At 50.0% G+C, this 18,185-nt stretch overlaps 1 protein-coding gene across 4 annotated transcripts; it reads right to left on the bottom strand.

Annotated features, from left to right (window-relative positions):
- Positions 1 to 1,069: 1,069 nt before the first annotated feature.
- nwd1 (NACHT and WD repeat domain containing 1) lies at positions 1,070 to 16,407 on the bottom strand. 4 transcript variants are annotated; one of them, XM_036131798.1, is made up of 19 exons: positions 16,090 to 16,406; positions 15,394 to 15,479; positions 15,071 to 15,187; positions 13,321 to 13,648; positions 11,937 to 13,245; positions 11,132 to 11,335; positions 8,954 to 9,107; positions 8,749 to 8,866; positions 7,438 to 7,602; positions 7,174 to 7,365; positions 5,251 to 5,391; positions 4,938 to 5,137; positions 4,309 to 4,554; positions 3,780 to 3,870; positions 3,542 to 3,690; positions 2,899 to 3,172; positions 2,248 to 2,801; positions 2,072 to 2,177; positions 1,070 to 1,737 (listed from the first exon to the last, which is right to left on the bottom strand). In XM_036131798.1, exons 1-19 carry the CDS (start codon positions 16,346 to 16,348, stop codon positions 1,427 to 1,429), a joined length of 5,004 nt encoding a protein of 1,667 aa, XP_035987691.1. In that variant the 5' UTR covers positions 16,349 to 16,406; the 3' UTR covers positions 1,070 to 1,426. The 4 variants fall into 4 exon arrangements, with proteins under 4 accessions (XP_035987691.1, XP_021177380.2, XP_021177373.2 ...); XM_021321705.2 differs by having other exon boundaries at positions 5,260 to 5,391; XM_021321698.2 differs by having other exon boundaries at positions 5,269 to 5,391; positions 11,937 to 13,648; positions 16,090 to 16,407.
- Between the last annotated feature and the right edge of the window lie 1,778 nt (positions 16,408 to 18,185).

Raw genomic sequence — 18,185 nt, 5'->3', positions numbered from 1 at the left:
ATGAAATCTGCACTGGAAGCAGCACAGAGAGAAACAGGAAGTCACACAATTTAGCAATCACACTACCAAAATAAAACAGGAAGTACAACTAAAGCAGAACCCAAAAAAAACCCACTTGAAAAATAAAAAACATCCAAATAAAAACAGAATCCTTCACTTTACCAGACTTTGTACTTAAGAAACTTTGCTGCCAGCAAATGTTACTGATCTTTTATTGACCTATTTATTATGCTGACCACAGGAAACTAAAGAAAAAAGCTGAAGAATCTTTCTGAGGCTGATATAGTCAGGGGCAGCAGCATATATGGCATTTATTCACCACACAGAGACAAACCTGTTGATTTAACCTGACTCTTAATAAAGTAAAAAATCTTGGTGTTATTTCTGACCAAGACATGTCATTTAAATCCCATATTAAACAGATTTCCAGAGTTTCCTTTTTTCACCTCAGGAATATCGCCAAAATTAGAAACATTCTGTCCAGGAGTGATGCTGAAAAACTAGTCCATGCATTTGTTACTTCAAGGCTGGACTATTGTAATTCTTTACTATCAGGAAGTCCACAAAATGCAGTTCAAAGCCTTCAGCTGATCCAAAATGCTGCAGCAAGAGTTCTGATGAAAATCAACCAGAGGGATCATATTTCTCCTGTTTTAGCTTCCCTTCATTGGCTTCCTGTTAAATTTCTACACGTTTCATTCAGAATTTAAAGTTGGGCTGTTCTGACATCAGACAGTCCAGAAGTTTAAGAAGCACAACTTTGTTAAATGTTCTGTTGTTGCACTGCCGCTGTTGGTGAGTTATTGGCTACAAACTCACCGATTCACCAAGTTTCCATCACGTCTAAATCTACAGACCACATAGGTAAAGGCAGCCGCTTGTATTTAGCACAACCTGCTGGAGGTTCTCCTCCCTGTTAAAGGGGAGTTTTCCTCTCCACTGTCGCTTCATGCATGCTCAGTATGAGGGATTGCTGCAAAGCCATCAACAATGCAGACGACTGTCCACTGTGGCTCTACGCTCTTTCAGGAGGAGTGAATGCTGCTTGGAGAGACTTGATGCAACCTGCTGGGTTTCCTTAGAGAGGAAACTTTCTCACCAACCTGGAGGATCTGATGGAGGCTGACTTTGGAAAGAACCTTAAGATGATGACGTGATGTGATGTTAATTGGAGCTATACAGACAGAACTGAACTGAAACTGATTGGACCGTTTAACCACCAGTGGTGCTGCTGGGAGCAGAACTTTTCTCCACTTGAATGAATCATTTTTAGACACCAGCAGATTTTAACAGAACATGTTGAGCACAGAGTCTGATGAAGAGGAGGAAATCATTCGTTAAAGTTTCTGCGTAACCTTCCAGAATAAAGCTGAAGCTGATTTTCATGTCTGGGTTCTGGGTTCTGGGTTCTGGGAGTTCTGGTGCCCTACAGGAGGACGCAGGCAGGCGAGGGTTTGGTTCTGAGCATGCTCACGAGGTTCAGGTTGATCTGGGCCGGGTTGAAGTCCTGCAGAGCGGACACGCAGTTCTGCTGAGCGTCCCGGTCCTTCTCCCTGGAGGTGACCCGGTACTGGGCGCTGACGTGGGTCAGAGGGTCGTAGTCCGGGCCGATGAGGTCCGGACAGCGGAAGGCCTCCCGGATGATGGAGCCCTGCAGGGACAGCGCCAGGAAGCCGTTCCTGCAGGTCAGCATGCGGACGACGGGCGAGTAGACGTACTGAACGTACAGAAGCTTTCCTGACGGAGACAGACACGGAACCGCCGTTACAGAACCGGACCGCATGTCACAGTCAGGCTCCTAAATGAAATCACAAGAAACAAAGTGAGCTTTTTAAAGGGGGGATGATTAAAAACAGAGCAGATCCAGGTTCTGCTGAGAGTCCAGCACCCCAACCGGGTCGGTCTCGCCTTCGGCTCCATAACCCAGAACCACCTCCACACCGCCGTGCTTCTGCTGCATCTCCTGCTCAGACAGAACATCTGGCCCGGCTGGGGATGAGTTGAGGTTCTGCGTGGGTTCTGTTCCTCTGTGAGGGGAAGTCCTGCAGGTTAGGAGACGCTGGACTCTCACCTGAAGCCACGTCCCAGACCTTGATGGTTCGGTCCAGAGATCCGGTGAAGACGAACCGGTCGCTGTCGGAGAACGCGGCGCAGACGACGCCCTCGAAGAACAGACCCTGCCGACCAGAACCGGATGTCAAAGCTGCGGCGGCAGGTGAGCCCGTGCTGCGGTGCCGCACCCCTCACCTTGTACTCCATGGTGTGGTCCAGGGCCAGCGGGGCCAGGGCCCACAGCCTCTGCGTGGCGTCCTGGGAGCCCACCAGCGCATGCGTCCCCCAGTTGCTGCAGCAGACGCAGGTGATCCTGCTGCGGTGGGGCTGCAGGTCGGAGCCGGCGCCGCCGCCGAAGTCGTGCAGCTTCACCTCGCCGCAGCCGGTGCCGTACAGCAGGCGGCGGTCGGGCAGCAGGGCCATGCAGGACGGCGGGGCGTGGAGCAGCGACAGCGGGGCCCTCCCCAGGGGCCCCTCCACCGTGGGGAAGGCGTCTCTGCTGCTGAGCTGGAAGAGGCAGACGGAGTCCAGGTAGGCGACGGCCAGGTGTTGCTCCTGGGGGCTGACGGCCAGGCAGAGCACCGGGGAGCGGCTCTCTGGGGGCGGGATGCACAGCGCCTCCTGGGGGAGGCTCAGCGGGTAGATGAGCACGGTGCCGCTCGCCAGGCCGCACAGGAGCAGACGCTTGTGCTGCACCAGCTCCAGACAGCTGACCTCAGCGGAGACGGCCAAGCGCTCCGACAGAGAACCTGCGGCAGGAAGAGGCCGGGTCAGAGGAGAACCCGGACCCGGGGAGGAGAACCCGGACCCGGGGAGGAAGAACCGGGGCGAGAGGCCGGCTCTGACCTGCGCGGCTGTCCCAACTCATCACCTCCCTCTGGCTCTGCCGCTGGACGTAGAACACCTGATCTCCATCTCTGGTGACGGCGGCGTGGGCGGAGCCTGCCGGGATGTGGGCGGGCCGTTTGTGGCTGCCGTCGTACTTCAGGCTCCACAGCTGGACCGCCGGCGCCGCCGGGGAGGCCGACACTACGAGGCCGTCGTAGAGGAGCAGGGAGGCGACCGGAGCGTCGGCGCCGCACAAGACGTCCAGCAGGAGGCCGGTGGTGACGGACCAGACCTGAGCAGAACACAGCAGAACACAGCAGAACACAGCAGAACACACGTGACCCGGTTCTACTGGCGACCTGGACACGCTGCACACCGACACTGAGGGCCGGCTGTCCTCCTCTCTGTAATAAAAGCTTTATTAATTACTCATTAAGATTCACTCTAATGCTTCTCAGTTTTCCTACAGAACCTTCAGCACCGTCCAATCAAACAGACCCACAGCTGGACCAAAGCTGGACAATTACAGACAGCGGTCCGTTATCTGAGGCCATGAGAATATCATTAGTGACCTTCACCAGGGCTGCTGCAGTGCTCCTCGCCATCTTCACACCGCTTTACAGAACAGAGCCTGAAGCTGAGCGCTGTGTGTGATTCTCACCCTGATGAGCTGGTCTGCAGCTCCAGAGACCACGTGTCTGCAGTCTGAGGACACGCAGGCCGACAGCACCTGGTCGTCGTGCTGCAGGTCCAGGAAGCCGTCCACAGAATCGCTGCAGATGTGGAACAGACTCAGAGTCCGCTCGCAGCCTGACGACGGCAGAGAAACAGCAGCGATCATTTTCTGAGCGGGTCGGACTCCTGGGAGGATCAGAACCGGCCCGGTCTCTGAATGCTACCTGCTAGCAGGACCTTCTCGTCCTCTGAGACGCAGACGAGAGACGGACGCAGAGGAAACTCGGCGCTGGTTTGTCTGCCTGACTTGGAGATCTGCAGACAGGAAGTGGATGGTCACATGGTTACAGGGAACGCCGTCAGTCAGCTGACCTTCATCATCGCTGAAACATGTTTTAGTTTTGCTCTGACACTTAGTTTTAGTTTTCTGTGGGTAAACTTTATTATTCTTCCATCAGTAACGATGAGAAGACGGACGCTGCAGTCAGAACCGGTGACGGTCAGGATTGTTCTGATCTGTGCAGCGATTAAACCGTCAGAAGTTTAACGCTGCAGTCTGACAGCAGCTGCTGCCTTTTCAGCTTTCCTCTGTGGGAATATTTGGTTTAATCTGCATTAATCAGAAGAAATGAGATTTTAATATTCATGTTTCTGAACATTTCATGTGACTCAGAATCGTTCATTCCTATTTAATTAATCCTCAGAAAAGTTTAAAGTTTCGGTTCTAGAAGTCGGACCGAGGAAGGAACTCCCCTGATGCAGGAACCCGTCCTCCGACACCACCAGCACCGTCCCGCCTTTAGGCGCCGTCACCGCCCGGACCGGAGTCAGGCACCGGCTCAGCTTCACCACAGACCGGGTCCCGGTAACCGGGTCGTGGATTCTGACCCGTTCAGCGTCCTGCAGAGACACCACAGAGTTTCCCAGAACCCCCAGAACCCCCACGTCCCCACTGCCGCCGAGCTGGACCTCGGTTCCGTCCGGCCTCCACACCTTCACCTGCAACAACATCAGATGTCAGACCTGGAGTCCGGTTCTGTGCACACACACCTGGGTTCTTCAGAACCAGCTCCAGGTGCAGTAGCCACAGTGCTCTGAAAGGTCCGAAGCAGCGCCCCAAACCACCAAAGAGTCCAGTTCCACGGAAAAGGAGAAGAACTTTGAGCTGAAAGCAACAACTAGAGAAAAAGATTCAGAACCGACAGAACAGGAACTGGAACGTCACAGAGAAGAACCGCTGAACACGGATATCAGCTGCAGAACCACATCCAGAACTTTACAAGAACCCAGAAAACACAAAGAGGACCATCAGCAGCTTTGGTGAAAACCCAGAAACACCTGCAGACACCTGCAGTTCATCCAGTCTGGCTCCGCCCACCTACCTGCGTCCAGGTGTAAACAAACATCAGCTCGTCTGACACCTGCAAGTGAACTGAAGAAGGGGCGGAGCCAGCAGGCCCCGCCTCCTGGATGCAGAGAAGCTGTTGGCCGCTCGTTAAGCTCCACCTCCTCAGGGCACCGTCTGCAGCCAATGAGAGGCAGTGGGCGGAGCTTTCGATGATCCTCACAGACAAAATGGCGGCTGCTTGGCACAAAACAAACAGGAAGTAGCAGTTACTGTGGAAACTGAGCTCTGGGAGGTCTGCAGGGCGCCGGAGGAGGTGGTTGTTCTGGTCCGCTGCAGGAGGCGCTCACCTGGCTCACCTGGCTCACCTGCAGGTCCCTGCAGCGCGTGCTCCAGCTGTTTGTCACCGAGGCTCCAGACCGCCACCACGCCATCAGCTGACCCCGTGACCAGTAGCTGCACGGCCACGCCCACATCCAGACAGAGAACACCTGACAACAGACACGCTGCGGCTCAGTGAGCAGAACCAGGACCAGAGTCCATCCTGTCTGAGCGTTAATGAGCAGATTCAGCTCTGGGTTCATTCTACCAGTTTACAGCCAGAACTCTGATAACTCTGATAATCTGATAACCTGATAACCTGATAATCTGATAATCTGTAATAATCTGTAATAATCTGAAATCTGAAGATCCAAGAACAGGATCCTCAGAACCACCTTGGCCTGTCTATGACATGAATGCCTCCATCAGTGTTTATTACTGCTGAGTGGCTCTTTTCTTATGTCTGTGCTTAAGGTTCCCTTCAGCAGAACATACGGTTCTGCAGGTTCTGCAGGTTCTGCAGGAGGTGGACCTCCTCAGATCCACCATGAACACCAGCGTCACTTCTGTCTTTCTTTTCCCAAAACTTTATTTAACCATTATCCATTCCACAGAAAGTGTATAAAGCGTATCTTAATATAGAAGAATGACAAAAGATTAAAACAAATAAGGAACAATAATAAAGGGCATAATTATATTAGGCATTAAACAAGAAGATTGACTTTAATTAATTAAGAAAGAAAATTACCAGCACTTTTTGTTCTTACAAATTCTAAAGATTTTACAAAAGATTTTGTCTCATTTTTCCAATGGGAAATAAATGGTTTACATTTGTGTAGATAAAATTTTACTAATAAAATTTAAATATTAACCTCAACTTCATTACCTCCAATTTCTGTAACTACACCCAATTACACTTCTCTTAGGGTCAGGTAACTGAATCCCTTTAGTCTGGATCCACATCAGAAAATAACGCCTAAAGCTTTGGACTGCAGTGTTTCAGACTTTCACTTTCAACCTCACAAAGAAACAGTTTCCACTGTCAGAATTAAGTTTCGTCCTTAGAGATTTGTCATTAAGGTAAAATCTGTTAATAATTATAAATCAAATTTCTGTCATTTTTGGAGGTGCTGGGTATGAAAAGAATTTAGTTCAGATTTTTTTTTTGCTTCTACAGAAATCCTTGAGGATAAATTCTCTCTTTATACGGTTGGGAGAGAAGCAATATGACAAATAACTCCTCAAAAACTTATTGTTACATTTAGTGCTTGAAAAATGTTACATTGTCTATAAAGAATTGTTTGAGAAATATCAGAAAATATATCCTGTCTAACCATAACCTAAATGGTTTTAAGATCTGATTATATTTACTCTTAGTAAAATGGATTTGACACTTTTCACAAAACTCCTGAAAAGTAACAGTTTACCTTTGTTCATGAAATGAGAAACAGCCAATTTCCTGTTTTATACCAGTCGTCCATAAATATAGATTTTCTATTACTCTGAATGTATCTATTGTTCTACACTGATGTGTTATGGGTGTAAAATTATGGTTAAAATTAGTTTCCGATAAAGAAGAACCTGTTTATGAAAATCAGATAATTTAAATGGTAATTTATTATCTCAAAATCATATTGTAAAAGAAGTTTGATTCCTCTTATTTTTTTGAACACTAATTTGGGTTTCTATGACCAAACAGATTATTATTTACTATAAACCATTTAAGTTTTAATACAGCATTCATAATCTCAAAATCTATGGCATTTCCCCACCATCTTCATCAGTTTTAATCATTCTGTAATGATTTTTATTCTTCCAAGTGAAGTTATAATTTAGTTTATTAATGGCGGTTATCATCTTGGCTGGCATCAGTGTGTGATCAGGGGAAATAAACCGAGAGAATAAAAATAAATAAAATCCTGTCCTGTCTCCTGACGTTCCACGGCTCTCACCTCCGTGTGCTGCGGTCAGCGTGTGCTGCAGCGCCCCCCCTGGCTGCTGGAGGAAGCTGCTCCTCGGGATCAGAACCGGCTGCGGACTCGTCTGGAGCCGGTCCTCACACTGGCTGCAGAGCTGACCAATCACAGCGAGGGAGGACAGCGAGGAGAGCCGGGCCAGCAGCTCGGAGTAGAACAGAGACCGGTCTGCAATCAGAGAAGCTCAGCGGGTCACCGGGTCCCGGCCAAACCAGAACCTTCTGCTAGAACCGCACTGACCCATTTGTCCTGCCAGGACGTCCAGGCCGGGTCTCATCAGGATCAGGGCGTCCCGGACCAGCTGGGTTTCTGAGCAGTCCATGGATCTGGAGCACTGGTCCAGGTCGCTGATGACGCTGGAGACGCCGCAGACCCGGCTCTTACAGAACAGCCACTCAGCACTGCCTGCACACAGAACCAGACACCAGAGGAACCGGGTCTGCCGGTTAAACCCAACAGAACCAGACACCAGAGGAACCGGGTCCGCCGGTTAAACCCGACAGAACCAAACAGAGAGTTCCTGAAGAACCGGTGAAGAACGAAACCTTGCAGGTGAAACATGCTTGATGTCAGATTTAAACGCAGCACCAGTTCAGTCATCCAGAAATACTTTATTAATCCCAAAATGGGAAGAAATTCTTCAGAGAGTCGCTGTTGATTCTGGTGGCTGCAGGCAGGAAGCATCTCAGCCGAAGAATCAGTTTAATTCAAACAAACAAGGAATTTGACTTTGGTTCCACTTTATGGCTGAGCTGCTGCTGCCAGAAACGTCCTGTTCTCCTCCAGATGATCCAGCTGGTTCTGTTTCTCTCCTAGACGCAGACACCCAGAGCTAGTCTACCATCACCCTCTAACATAGAAAGTACTCCTGGGTCAATGTGAGCTTCTGTGCTTTCTGTGTCTCTGCTCTGTCTTCTCTAACATAGAAAGTACTCCTGGGTCAATATGAGCTTCTGTGCTTTCTGTGTCTCTGCTCTGTCTTCTCTAACATAGAAAGTACTCCTGGGTCAATGTGAGCTTCTGAGCTTTCTGTGTCTCTGCTCTGTCTTCTCTAACATAGAAAGTACTCCTGGGTCAATGTGAGCTTCTGAGCTTTCTGTGTCTCTGCTCTGTCTTCTCTAAGCCCCAGTGGGTGGAGGCAGATGAGCGTTCACACTGAGCCTGGTTCTGGTTCTGCTGGAGGTTCTCCTCCCTGTTAAAGGGGAGTTTTCCTCTCCACTGTCGCTTCATGCATGCTCAGTATGAGGGATTGCTGCAAAGCCATCAACAATGCAGACGACTGTCCACTGTGGCTCTACGCTCTTTCAGGAGGAGTGAATGCTGCTTGGAGAGACTTGATGCAACCTGCTGGGTTTCCTTAGAGAGGAAACTTTCTCACCAACCTGGAGGATCTGATGGAATCTGACTTTGGAAAGAGACTTGATGATGATGTGATGTTAATTGGAGCTATAGAAATGAATTGAAATGAATCTGTTTCGTGGCTGAACACCATCTGATTCATCAACCAATCCACCAATTGGTCCAATCTGGTCCAGTGGGCGGAGCTCTTACCTATTACTTCCTGTCGTAGCTCCTCCCACAGACCAGCATGCAGCAGGTGATAGGGCAGCTCTTCAAGCTTCCGGACGTTGGCCAACCCTTCAGTGAACCACAGCGGCTGCGGTGGAACCTTTGGAAGCAGAGAGCCAGAAATGTTTTCAGACAGACGCCCAGCCAGGCTCAGATGTTCCCTGATTGGTCAGAGGAGTCCTGGTACCTTCCTGTCAGACAGCAGCAGCGTCAGACCCGGCAGAGCCGCTGGCTTCAGTTTACCAGACCAGCGACCCAGGAAGTACTCCGCCAGGGTCCTGTGAGTCCGTCCACGTCGCTCTGGGGTCAGATAGCGGGCTTTGACCACCTCTGAGAGAACCCTGAACAGAAGCGGTTTAATGTTATTCTAGAAGGACCGGTTCTAACGCTGCTGACCGCAGTCAGCATCTAGAACGGACACAGAGTAACCTGGAACTCCCTCTTCCCTCTGCTGGTCCAGATCCTGGTTGGTTTTTGCTCACATATGAAAACTGTCGCCTGAGTCAGTGAAGAATCCAGATAGTAAAACCAAAAAGTTTAAAACCTGAAGCAGAAAGACCAAAAGCTAAAGAACAGGGAACAGCCAACACAGCTGAGTAGAGCTGAGGTTAGGAACCACCACAGAACATCTTCTGGTCCCTCTGAGGCGAATAGATCTGGACCTGGAGGTCTAAGAGCACCTGACCAGTGGGTCAAAGAGCTTTGGGTGGATTTGTTAAGGATTATGGGCTCACAGAGGCCTCCTGGTTTGAAAAGTGAAGCAGGCCAGATAAGCACTGTGGTGTCATGAAATATTCACTTTTTCCTCATTTTTGTACTTCTAGAAATAATCCAAGCACTAAAAAAAAACATCCAGCTGTTTTCTGCCAATAAGTAAATATTTTATTGACGTCTGGAAAACGAGTTATTTCAAAAGATCTCCGGATTATTACATCACAATCGGCAGGTAGCGAAGTAAAACTGTAACATTTGACAATTTAACAAGAAAGCAAGAAATGTTAAGACTTTTATATCACATCTTAATTTGAAGTTATAACTGGAATAAATCACACCATGGTCACATTGGCATTAATACATGACAAAAATGGGCTTTAATTCCCTTAAACTTAACTGCAGCTGAAAATACTAACACTTAGCATGATGCTAATTTGCATTGAAAATCCCATAGGGATGCTAGCGCTATTAGTGTCTTTTTTTCTCAAATTCCTCCAACCTAAAACAACCAAAATGCCTTTTAGGAGTATTTAACACAAACCAACACTTTGTAAAAACATAACACTCACCGGCAGATGTTTTTAGGTCAGGGGTTCCCTAACACTCCCCCCCCCCCCATACTTTTTGTATGAGATTTTGTAAAAACATTACTTTATTCTCGAAATTTTGCGTTATTCTCATAATTACCACAAACAAAAAAAGAAAAAAAAATCCCTCTCACCAAAATGAGTCAACAGTCTCTGTTAGTTTGGGGTCACAGGATAAAAGGTTTAGGAACCCTGGGTAGCTAGAATAAAACGGGACAGTTTAGCGCTGCAGAAATGTGACTGTTAGCGTAGCTCCGGTTCCACAGTGGACATCTAACCCTAACCTTAACCCTCTCCAGCTCTGGGTCTCTCAGGCAGCTCTACTGACCATTCAGAACCTGATGCTGCATCTGTGCTGGTTCTGCTGGATTACAGTAGTAATGTGTTGGCGCCTGCAGATCCATCAGTGATCCAAACTAGATCTCCTAGAAACCGGTCAGGACGGATGTAGGCTGTACGTTCACTGAGCTGAAGGAGCTCCTCTGAGAACTGGTCCATCTGGCCAGAACCAAAGAACCCAAAGAACTGATAAAGGAAAGAAAGCATTCAGTGTGTTGGCTCCTATAGCGTGGAATCAGCTCCAGTCTGAGCTCAAGATGTCAGAAACTATTTCATTGGACTTATTTCGAACGGTTCTTAAAGATAGACAACAAGCTTGTATGAAACAGTGTCACTGCTTTTAAATTGTTTTTATTGTTTTATATTTGTGCATATGTATTAATTGGTTTTATTTTTGTAACCAGGTTGTAGAGATTTTGCAGATTTCTGCCCAGGTCCCCCTTGAAAATGAGATCCAGATCTCAATGGGGTTTACCTGGTTAAATAAAGGAAATAAAAAAAAAAAAAAAAAAAAAGAGGGCCAGTCCTGACCGAACAGCTGTAGGTCGGGTCAGAACCGTAAAGGAACATGGAGCCCTGGAACCAAAGCGCTTTACCAAGAACAATGACACGATCAACCGAACCAAAGAGGAAACGACATTAAATCAGAACCAATAGAATCAAAGTGAGCACAGAGGAATGGTTCTCCAGCGTCTCCAGCGTCTCCAGCGTCTCCAGCGTCTTACCGGCTGCTGAAGGCAACGGCAGCGACTCCATCGCTCCATCGCTCCTCCAGCTGGTCCTCGAGGTCCCGCTTGAGCCGGGCCCACAGGAGGGGGGGCAACCGTATCAGCGAAGGCGTCGGAGGAAGGGAACACCTGTAGACCTCCCCGATGACATCATCATCCAGCGACAAGACGTCACGCAGCTCCGCCTCCAACAGGCCCCTCCTGTGGTCATAGAGACATTTTCAGGTTTAACGGCTGGTGACCAGGCAGCACCCCCCCCCCCCCCCCCAGTCCGTCTGTGGCCTCCTGCTGATGAGAGGTCAGTCAGGGAGGAGCAGGAGAGAAGTGGACGTCCAGATCCTCCTGGAGGAGGAGGGACTTCTAGAGACCTCCTGATCAGCTGAAGCTGGACGTTCTACTCCACGCTCCTCCTGAATGATGCTCACACATCAGCAGGAACCTCTGACGGAAGCAGATCCTCCATACTTCCTGTCTGCAGACAGGAAGTGGGCGGAGTTTACACACACCTGGACCCTGTCACAGGTAAAGCACGACTGCAGCTCTGGACAGAAGCCAAACCCACTGAGGGCAGATCTGAATAAATGAGGCACAATGAAAGGAATGAATCTACAGCTGACAGAGATTCAGCCTCAGGTGGAGAGTAGAGGGATTGCTGTGTCCTGATTGGCTGTGAATCTCAGGTAACTGTCCTGACAGACGAGAACCCAACAGATTACCTTTAACTGGAGGAGCATCGCTGCTCCCTGATGGAGGGATAAAACCTGAGGCGTCATTTACATCAAAAGCTAAACGAGTTTCTCACCTCGCCAACACGATGTACGCCAAGGCTCCGCCCACCAGTTGCTTCCCGTGTTTCTTCTCCAGGTTCAGGAGGAGCTGTGACATCACTTCCTGTGCACTGGCGCCCAGCAGCAGCTCTGCTGGCGGCGTAAAGGAAGCGCAGCGTTTGTTGGCAGACAGCATGAGCTTCAGGTGAAGCGGGGAGCCGGTGGGCGTGAAGCTCTGCAGCACGGCGTCCCTCTGCTGCCGGGTCAAAGTTCGCTGAGAAGCCTGCAGGTAGGACTCCATCACCTGCTCCCCCTCATCAGGAGACAGACGCTGCACCTCAAACAGCTTCCCCGCAGCGCCCAGCTTCAGCCGCAGGTGAGCAAAGGCCTCGCTGGCGGAGTCCAGGGACACCAGCAGGTGGACGTTTGGAGGGACGTCTGTGGGCAGCCAGCGCAGCTTGTAAGCCTGATGGCGGTCTGCTAGCTGCTCCAGAGAGTCCAGGACCACCAGCAGCGTGTTGCCCTGCTGGGACACGTCCTCCAGCATCTTCTGGAAGAAGAGCCGCATCTCCAGGTGAGAGCTGACGGCCAGCAGGGGGGGCGGCGGCAGGCGGCAGGCCAGACACACCTGCAGGCAGACGCTGTGCAGAAGGTGGCTGACGTCGGGTCTGTGAGGGTGACCGGCCGCCAGCAGCCTGACCACCAGCACCGCCCCGGCCTCCAGGACGCCACGCATCTCCTGCGCCAGTCTGCACAGCAGCGTGGTCTTCCCCATGCCGGCGGCGCCGTGGACCACCAGCGGGCCGTGCCGGGCTGCGCTGGACTCCCACAGGGTGAGGCAGATCTTCCCCAGGAGCCCGTCTCTGCCGTGGAGACCTTTGCTGAGCTCAGCGGCGGTGGCCGAGTGCCGCCTCACCTCCTCCACCACCCAGTCACACTCCTCCTCCTCCTTCTCTGAGCTTCCCCACGCCGTCCTCCTCCTCCCCGCCTCCGCCGGGCCGGCCGCCGCTCCCACCCGGGCCGTCAACTGGGAGACGAACTGCTGGCAGACGGCGTCCAGGTACTGAGCGTGCTCCTTGCGTTTGGGGTCGACGCCTCCCTTGCTGAGCTCCACACAGTGCAGGTTGAGGACCTTCTTGGACGTGGCGTACAGACGGGACTTCAGCCCAGAGAGGAGTTCCTCAGCTTCCATGTCCAGCAGCCCGTCCACCGAGATGTCCTTGAACTTGGCCAGACGTTTGGCTCCATCCCTGGTCTTCTGGCGGGGTGACTCCCGCACAAAGAGCAGGGCGGTGGGCTCGCCGTCGTCCTTCCTGAAGCCCTCCAGGAACTCCCTCTCTGTGACTGAACCAGAAGCAGAAGCCTTTGGTCTTCTCCACCAGGAAGCAGAAGGACATGGAGGGCGTGTCCAGGACTCACCTGAGGAGCAGAGGACCTGCTTCTGCTCGGCTGAGATGTCTCCAGCAGCCTCGGCCTCAGCGGCGGCGGAGCGGAGCAGCTGCAGCAGCTGACTCTCCGTCAGGCGCCAGGACAGAAGGTCGTTGTCATGGAGACGGCCGGTCTCAGGTGTGGTGATTGGCTGGAGGACGTAGGTGGGCGGGACAGAGTTGCTGTCCTTCAGGAACCACTCTTGGAGTTTCTTCACACCGTCCGGGTTCTTGACCATCTTGGAAAGAAGAACCTCAAACTGCTTCTCTGGGATGAGGCGAGGAAGTTCTCGATGGCCGTAGCGGTTCCCCAGCAGGCCCTTCAGAACCACAGCGGAGGAGAAGAGGAGGAGAATGGTCAACACGGCCAAACGCCTTCAGATGCAGAGCTTCACAGAATCTGAGTCTAACTGCAGCGGTTCTGCTTCTGGCCTCAGAGGTTCTCCAGGGAACCACCAGCATCACGGAGACCCAGGAACCAGCAGACGGGTCAGGGAGGAGGTTCTGGTCCAGTTTACAGCAGGTCAGGTTCTAAAGAACCTCCCAGAGTTCTGATCATCATGTGATTTGTTCTCCTGAACTCAGTTCTGGCTCCAGGGGATGAATACAGATCACTGTTTTCAGATTTTTGTACAAAGTGTTGAAAGTTACAGATTTACCTTCACTTCCAACCAGTGTGCGATTTGCAAAAAAAAAAAAAAAAAAAACCAGAGGGGGGGATCATTTCAAGTGTTTTATAAATGAACATAACAACAAGGTTATGTGGCCTGCATGCTGTCTGGCTGGAGACAGCATGCAACCTTTTCCTGGGAGGGAGGGTGGAGAAATCGGCTGCTGCTGCTTCTTGTCTGGTGACGCTGCCTGCAAATATTCATCATCCACCAAAGTTGGTCCTGTAACATTACCATGGCTGATTGTCCCGTCATCTACTCTTGACCTTTTCTGTTGATTTTTCTGGCCGAAATATGACAAAATACTTTGTTGACGTTCATGCTGCCACACGTTCTCATTCATTACTTGGTTAGCTAGCAGCTGCTCTTTCAGGTAAATAGCTAGATCCAGTAGGTTAGACTATTGTTTTTAAACTTGCGCCATCTACTGTCTGGACTCGGGAGTGGGTATTAGTTTACTTTAACCGCTTTGAGCAGAAAACGTAATAATACTCTTTAAATACAAACAACAAAATTAATTTACAAATGTGAAGGACACAAGACATGTACTTTTATTAGGGCTGTCAAACGATTAAAATTTTAATTTGAATCGATTAATCGCATAATGTCGATAGTTAACTAGAGATTAATTGCAAATTAATTGCATGTTTTATCCTTTTATTTCTGAAAGTGTAATAGCCTGTTTGGGCTTGAAACTCAGCGCTTTCCGTAGTTTCAAGAGAGCTAGTAGAGACTGTAGCAAAACAGACCCGCGCTCACTGTTGCACAGGCTGTTCATTTCATGCGACTTTGGGCTTCTTTTATTCTAAAAGCGCTTCTAAATTTCATAAGTCACTGGTTGCGTTTTTTTGGGCCCGTTCCTGAAAGTGAAATCGCTTAATAAAATTGATGGATGGATGGATGGATGAACATGCAGAACATGCAGAACATGCAGAACATGAGAACATGGAGAACATGAGAACATGGAGAACATGGAGAACATGAGAACATGGAGAACATGGCGAACATGAGAACATGGAGAACATGGAGAACATGAGAACATGGAGAACATGGAGAACATGGAGCACTCACAACGAAGGCTGGCCCAGCAGAAATCCTCCTACACGTCTGGATCTCCTGCAGGGAGACCTCCCAGGCCTCATGGTCTCCACACGGGACGTTCCTCATCCCCCAGCTTAGGTCCACCACCTGGACAGGAAGTGATGTCACTCACTGGTCGGTATGTCACCTCCACCCGTCTGAACTCACAGGAGGAGGACTGCTGGGTGGTTAGTGAAGGTTCTCTCTGTAGAGGAGCCTCAGCGGTTCCCGCTTCAGGAGCAACCTTCAGGTGTCTCTCCTGTGATGTTCTGGGTGGGCGGTGTGTGAGAGCGCTGCTGCAGAGTTGGACTGACCTCAAAGACCAGCCCCAGGCTGCGGCAGAAGGTCTGGACCTCTGGGTAGGCCTTCTCCAGCAGAGCTTTCCTCTCGCTGCTCATGTCTGCACACAGACCAGAGAGAGATGTTCCTCCAGACAGAGAGCAGAACCAGAAGAGAACCCAGACCTCTCCATCCATGACCCACATCGTTAAACTGATCCTCTACTCGGTTCAGATCAGATCCTTCATAATGAGAACACTGGAGCTCCATCTACTCCCTGGAGTGGACCACAGACACCTGAGGAGTTTAGGAGACATGCAGGACTTCTGAACATCTAAACCCTGTGGACCAGGACATCTTCTCACGAGCACCTCCCTGCAGGACATGTTGGTCCAGCTGCTGGTCAACATGCCGGGGTCTTCAGAGACCAGAAGGTCTGAAGCATTTCACACCAGGAGGTGGTGGACGTTCTGAAGATCTGCTTGGTGCTGCGGTGAAACCAGGAGCCTCTGGTCTAAGCTCGGTTCTTCAGACTAGACCTTCTCTGATCTACAGATGTCTGACCCAGCAGGAGATCTGCTGGAGATCAGGAGTGAGAAGATCCCCTGAAGGATCTGGCTGGCTAAGAACCTCCTCCATCAAACTCTCACAGCAGTTCTTCTCACAGCTTGCTTCACTTGCAGATGCTCAGAAGCTGAAGAGCTCCTCAGACCGGAGCAGCAGAAACTCACCTGTAAGCGCGGAGCTGACGAAGACCCGGATCATGTTGCTCCTCATCCTCTGAGCTCCTGTGCTGCGTCCTGTGAGGAGGTCCTGCAGACCTCCTGGTGCTGCTCCTCCAGCCATCTTCTCAGACTGCGCCTCCTGCTCCTCCTGCTGCTGCTCGTCTTTAGGCTCAGCTGCAGCCTGCTCCCTCTGAGGGTTCCTCCACAACAAGCCGTTCTCCCCGCGGAGCCGCAGCCTCGCTCTGTTTACGCCTCCTGTTGCCATGGCGACACAGAACCCGGCTGGACCCGGTCCGTCCGGAACCAGCGGCGCCTCTGATGTTTGCTTTCACCGAATCAGCAGAAATAAGAAAGCAGGAGCCACTCTGACCTGAACACAGACAGGAATCATTTCAGTTTATTTCTCTTTAAAGCCGACGTTAGTCAGAAAAACACCTGAAACCTTCTCTGTCCTCCTTTAATCTTCTGGGTGGAGGTGCAGCAGAAGCAGGAGGTGGAATAAAGCTTCATTAAAGGAGCTGCAGGCTGCAGGGAGGCCTGAGGACAACGTTGCATCAGCGTGAAGTCAGCAGGAGGTCCAGAAGACCTGAAGGTCCGCTTCACTGCACCGCTGAGCTGCTTTCAGACAACATCCTTTTGTTCTAGTTCTACTTTTATTTGTTCCATATGTGGAACGGTCCTCAGAGATGCCCGGCCTGACGTTCTACATTTATTCTGTTTATTCCAGCGGTTCCACCATCAACGATCAGTGAGGGAGAACAATAAATGTGTCATTAAATGAATGTTCTTTGGTTAAGGTTCTTTTTTTCCTTAACATAGATCTGATTGTTATTGATGTTCTTTTAACGTTAATGTAGAGAAACTTCCTGTTTGATGTAAACTTGTTTCAGGTTTAAAAAAACAACAGAATAACTTTAATGGTCCAGAAAACCCAGAAAAACCCAGAAATAAAAGAACCTGACGGAGAATCTGGATCCTCCTGGTGAATAATTGAACTTTTTCTGCACTGATCTGGTACCAGCAGAACTCTACGGACCTCCTGAGGTTAGAACCAGTGAGCTGAAGGTCAGAATCTGAAAACTAGAAACTGTTTTCTTCCTGCAGAAAGTTCAGAAAGCTGCTGTTAGTGGAGGATGAAGGTGCTGAATCACCTCCACCTGTTGTTGTCACCATGTTTGTTCTGCAGATTTACCTTCAGGCTGTTTTTGAAGCCGCAGCTCTCTGAGGACGTTACAGCATCGAGTCCCGCTGGGAAATGTCCAACGTCTCCCTGTTGACAGCAGCAGCGCTGAGAGACGCCGTCAGCAGGGATCCATACAGGAACCGCCGAGTCTCTGAGGGAAACCATGAACCAGGAGAACGACAAGAACCCAAACCCAACTGGAACCAGCACCTTCCAACTCGGTATGGACCAAAAATCAATGAATGAATGAATGAATGAATGAATGAATGAATGAATGAATCATCCATCCACGCCGGTAAGGTGTGCTGCAAAGAATGAACTAAAGATGTGAAGATTCCCTGTAAGGCCGAGAAACTTAGTTCTTCTGCTGAAAATCACACAGAAGCCTTTCTCATGTGCAACCTGTGGAAAAGTCCCACAGGTGAGAAGCCTGACATGCTGTGGCAGAGCCAGGCTTTTTGGTTTGGGGGGCCGTACCACCCCTCCCTATGAGGGCGTGGAGCTTTCTTTAATAAATGGGTCTGTGTGCTGCAGTGAGCCAACATGGACACAGGTCCTCTCTGTCAGGTTTAGTTCTCACAAGACCCCAAAGAGAAGGGAGAAGAAAAAAAGGTGCAGGTCTGTTTAGAAAATGTATTTTTCCATCTTCAGTCCAAACTTTAACTATTTTATATTCCTGGTTAATAGGCCAACCTGTGAATATCTGCCCAAACTTCTGCTGGTTTAAATTTACTGCCTCTGGAGAGCTTCTCCTACTAATTGTTTTAATTTTTATTTTCACCATTTTCCTGACTTCTCCATATGTCTCTATTCCTGTACATCATCTTCATATTTATGATCAGCACATCTGGGACACATCTGGCTTCCTTTTCAGGCAGCAGCTCATATTATTGACATCTTCAAATCTAGAAACAGCTTA

The sequence above is a fragment of the Fundulus heteroclitus genome, unplaced genomic scaffold, assembly GCF_011125445.2.
Source record: "Fundulus heteroclitus isolate FHET01 unplaced genomic scaffold, MU-UCD_Fhet_4.1 scaffold_46, whole genome shotgun sequence".
Classification (NCBI taxonomy): domain Eukaryota; kingdom Metazoa; phylum Chordata; class Actinopteri; order Cyprinodontiformes; family Fundulidae; genus Fundulus; species Fundulus heteroclitus.
The sequence above is the reverse complement of the archived record's forward strand: the minus strand, read 5'-3'. Positions and strand labels throughout refer to the sequence as shown.

Excerpts from the sequence above, each read along its gene's own strand:
- nwd1 (XM_021321698.2), bottom strand. The coding sequence starts at position 16,348 with ATGGCAACAGGAGGCGTAAACAGAGCGAGGCTGCGGCTCCGCGGGGAG. Across the intron at positions 5,392-7,173 it reads GCTGACCGCAGCACACGGAG|GTGTTCTCTGTCTGGATGTG; the intron begins GTGAGAGCCGTG and ends GTCTGTTGTCAG. Across the intron at positions 2,802-2,898 it reads GAGTTGGGACAGCCGCGCAG|GTTCTCTGTCGGAGCGCTTG; the intron begins GTCAGAGCCGGC and ends TTCCTGCCGCAG.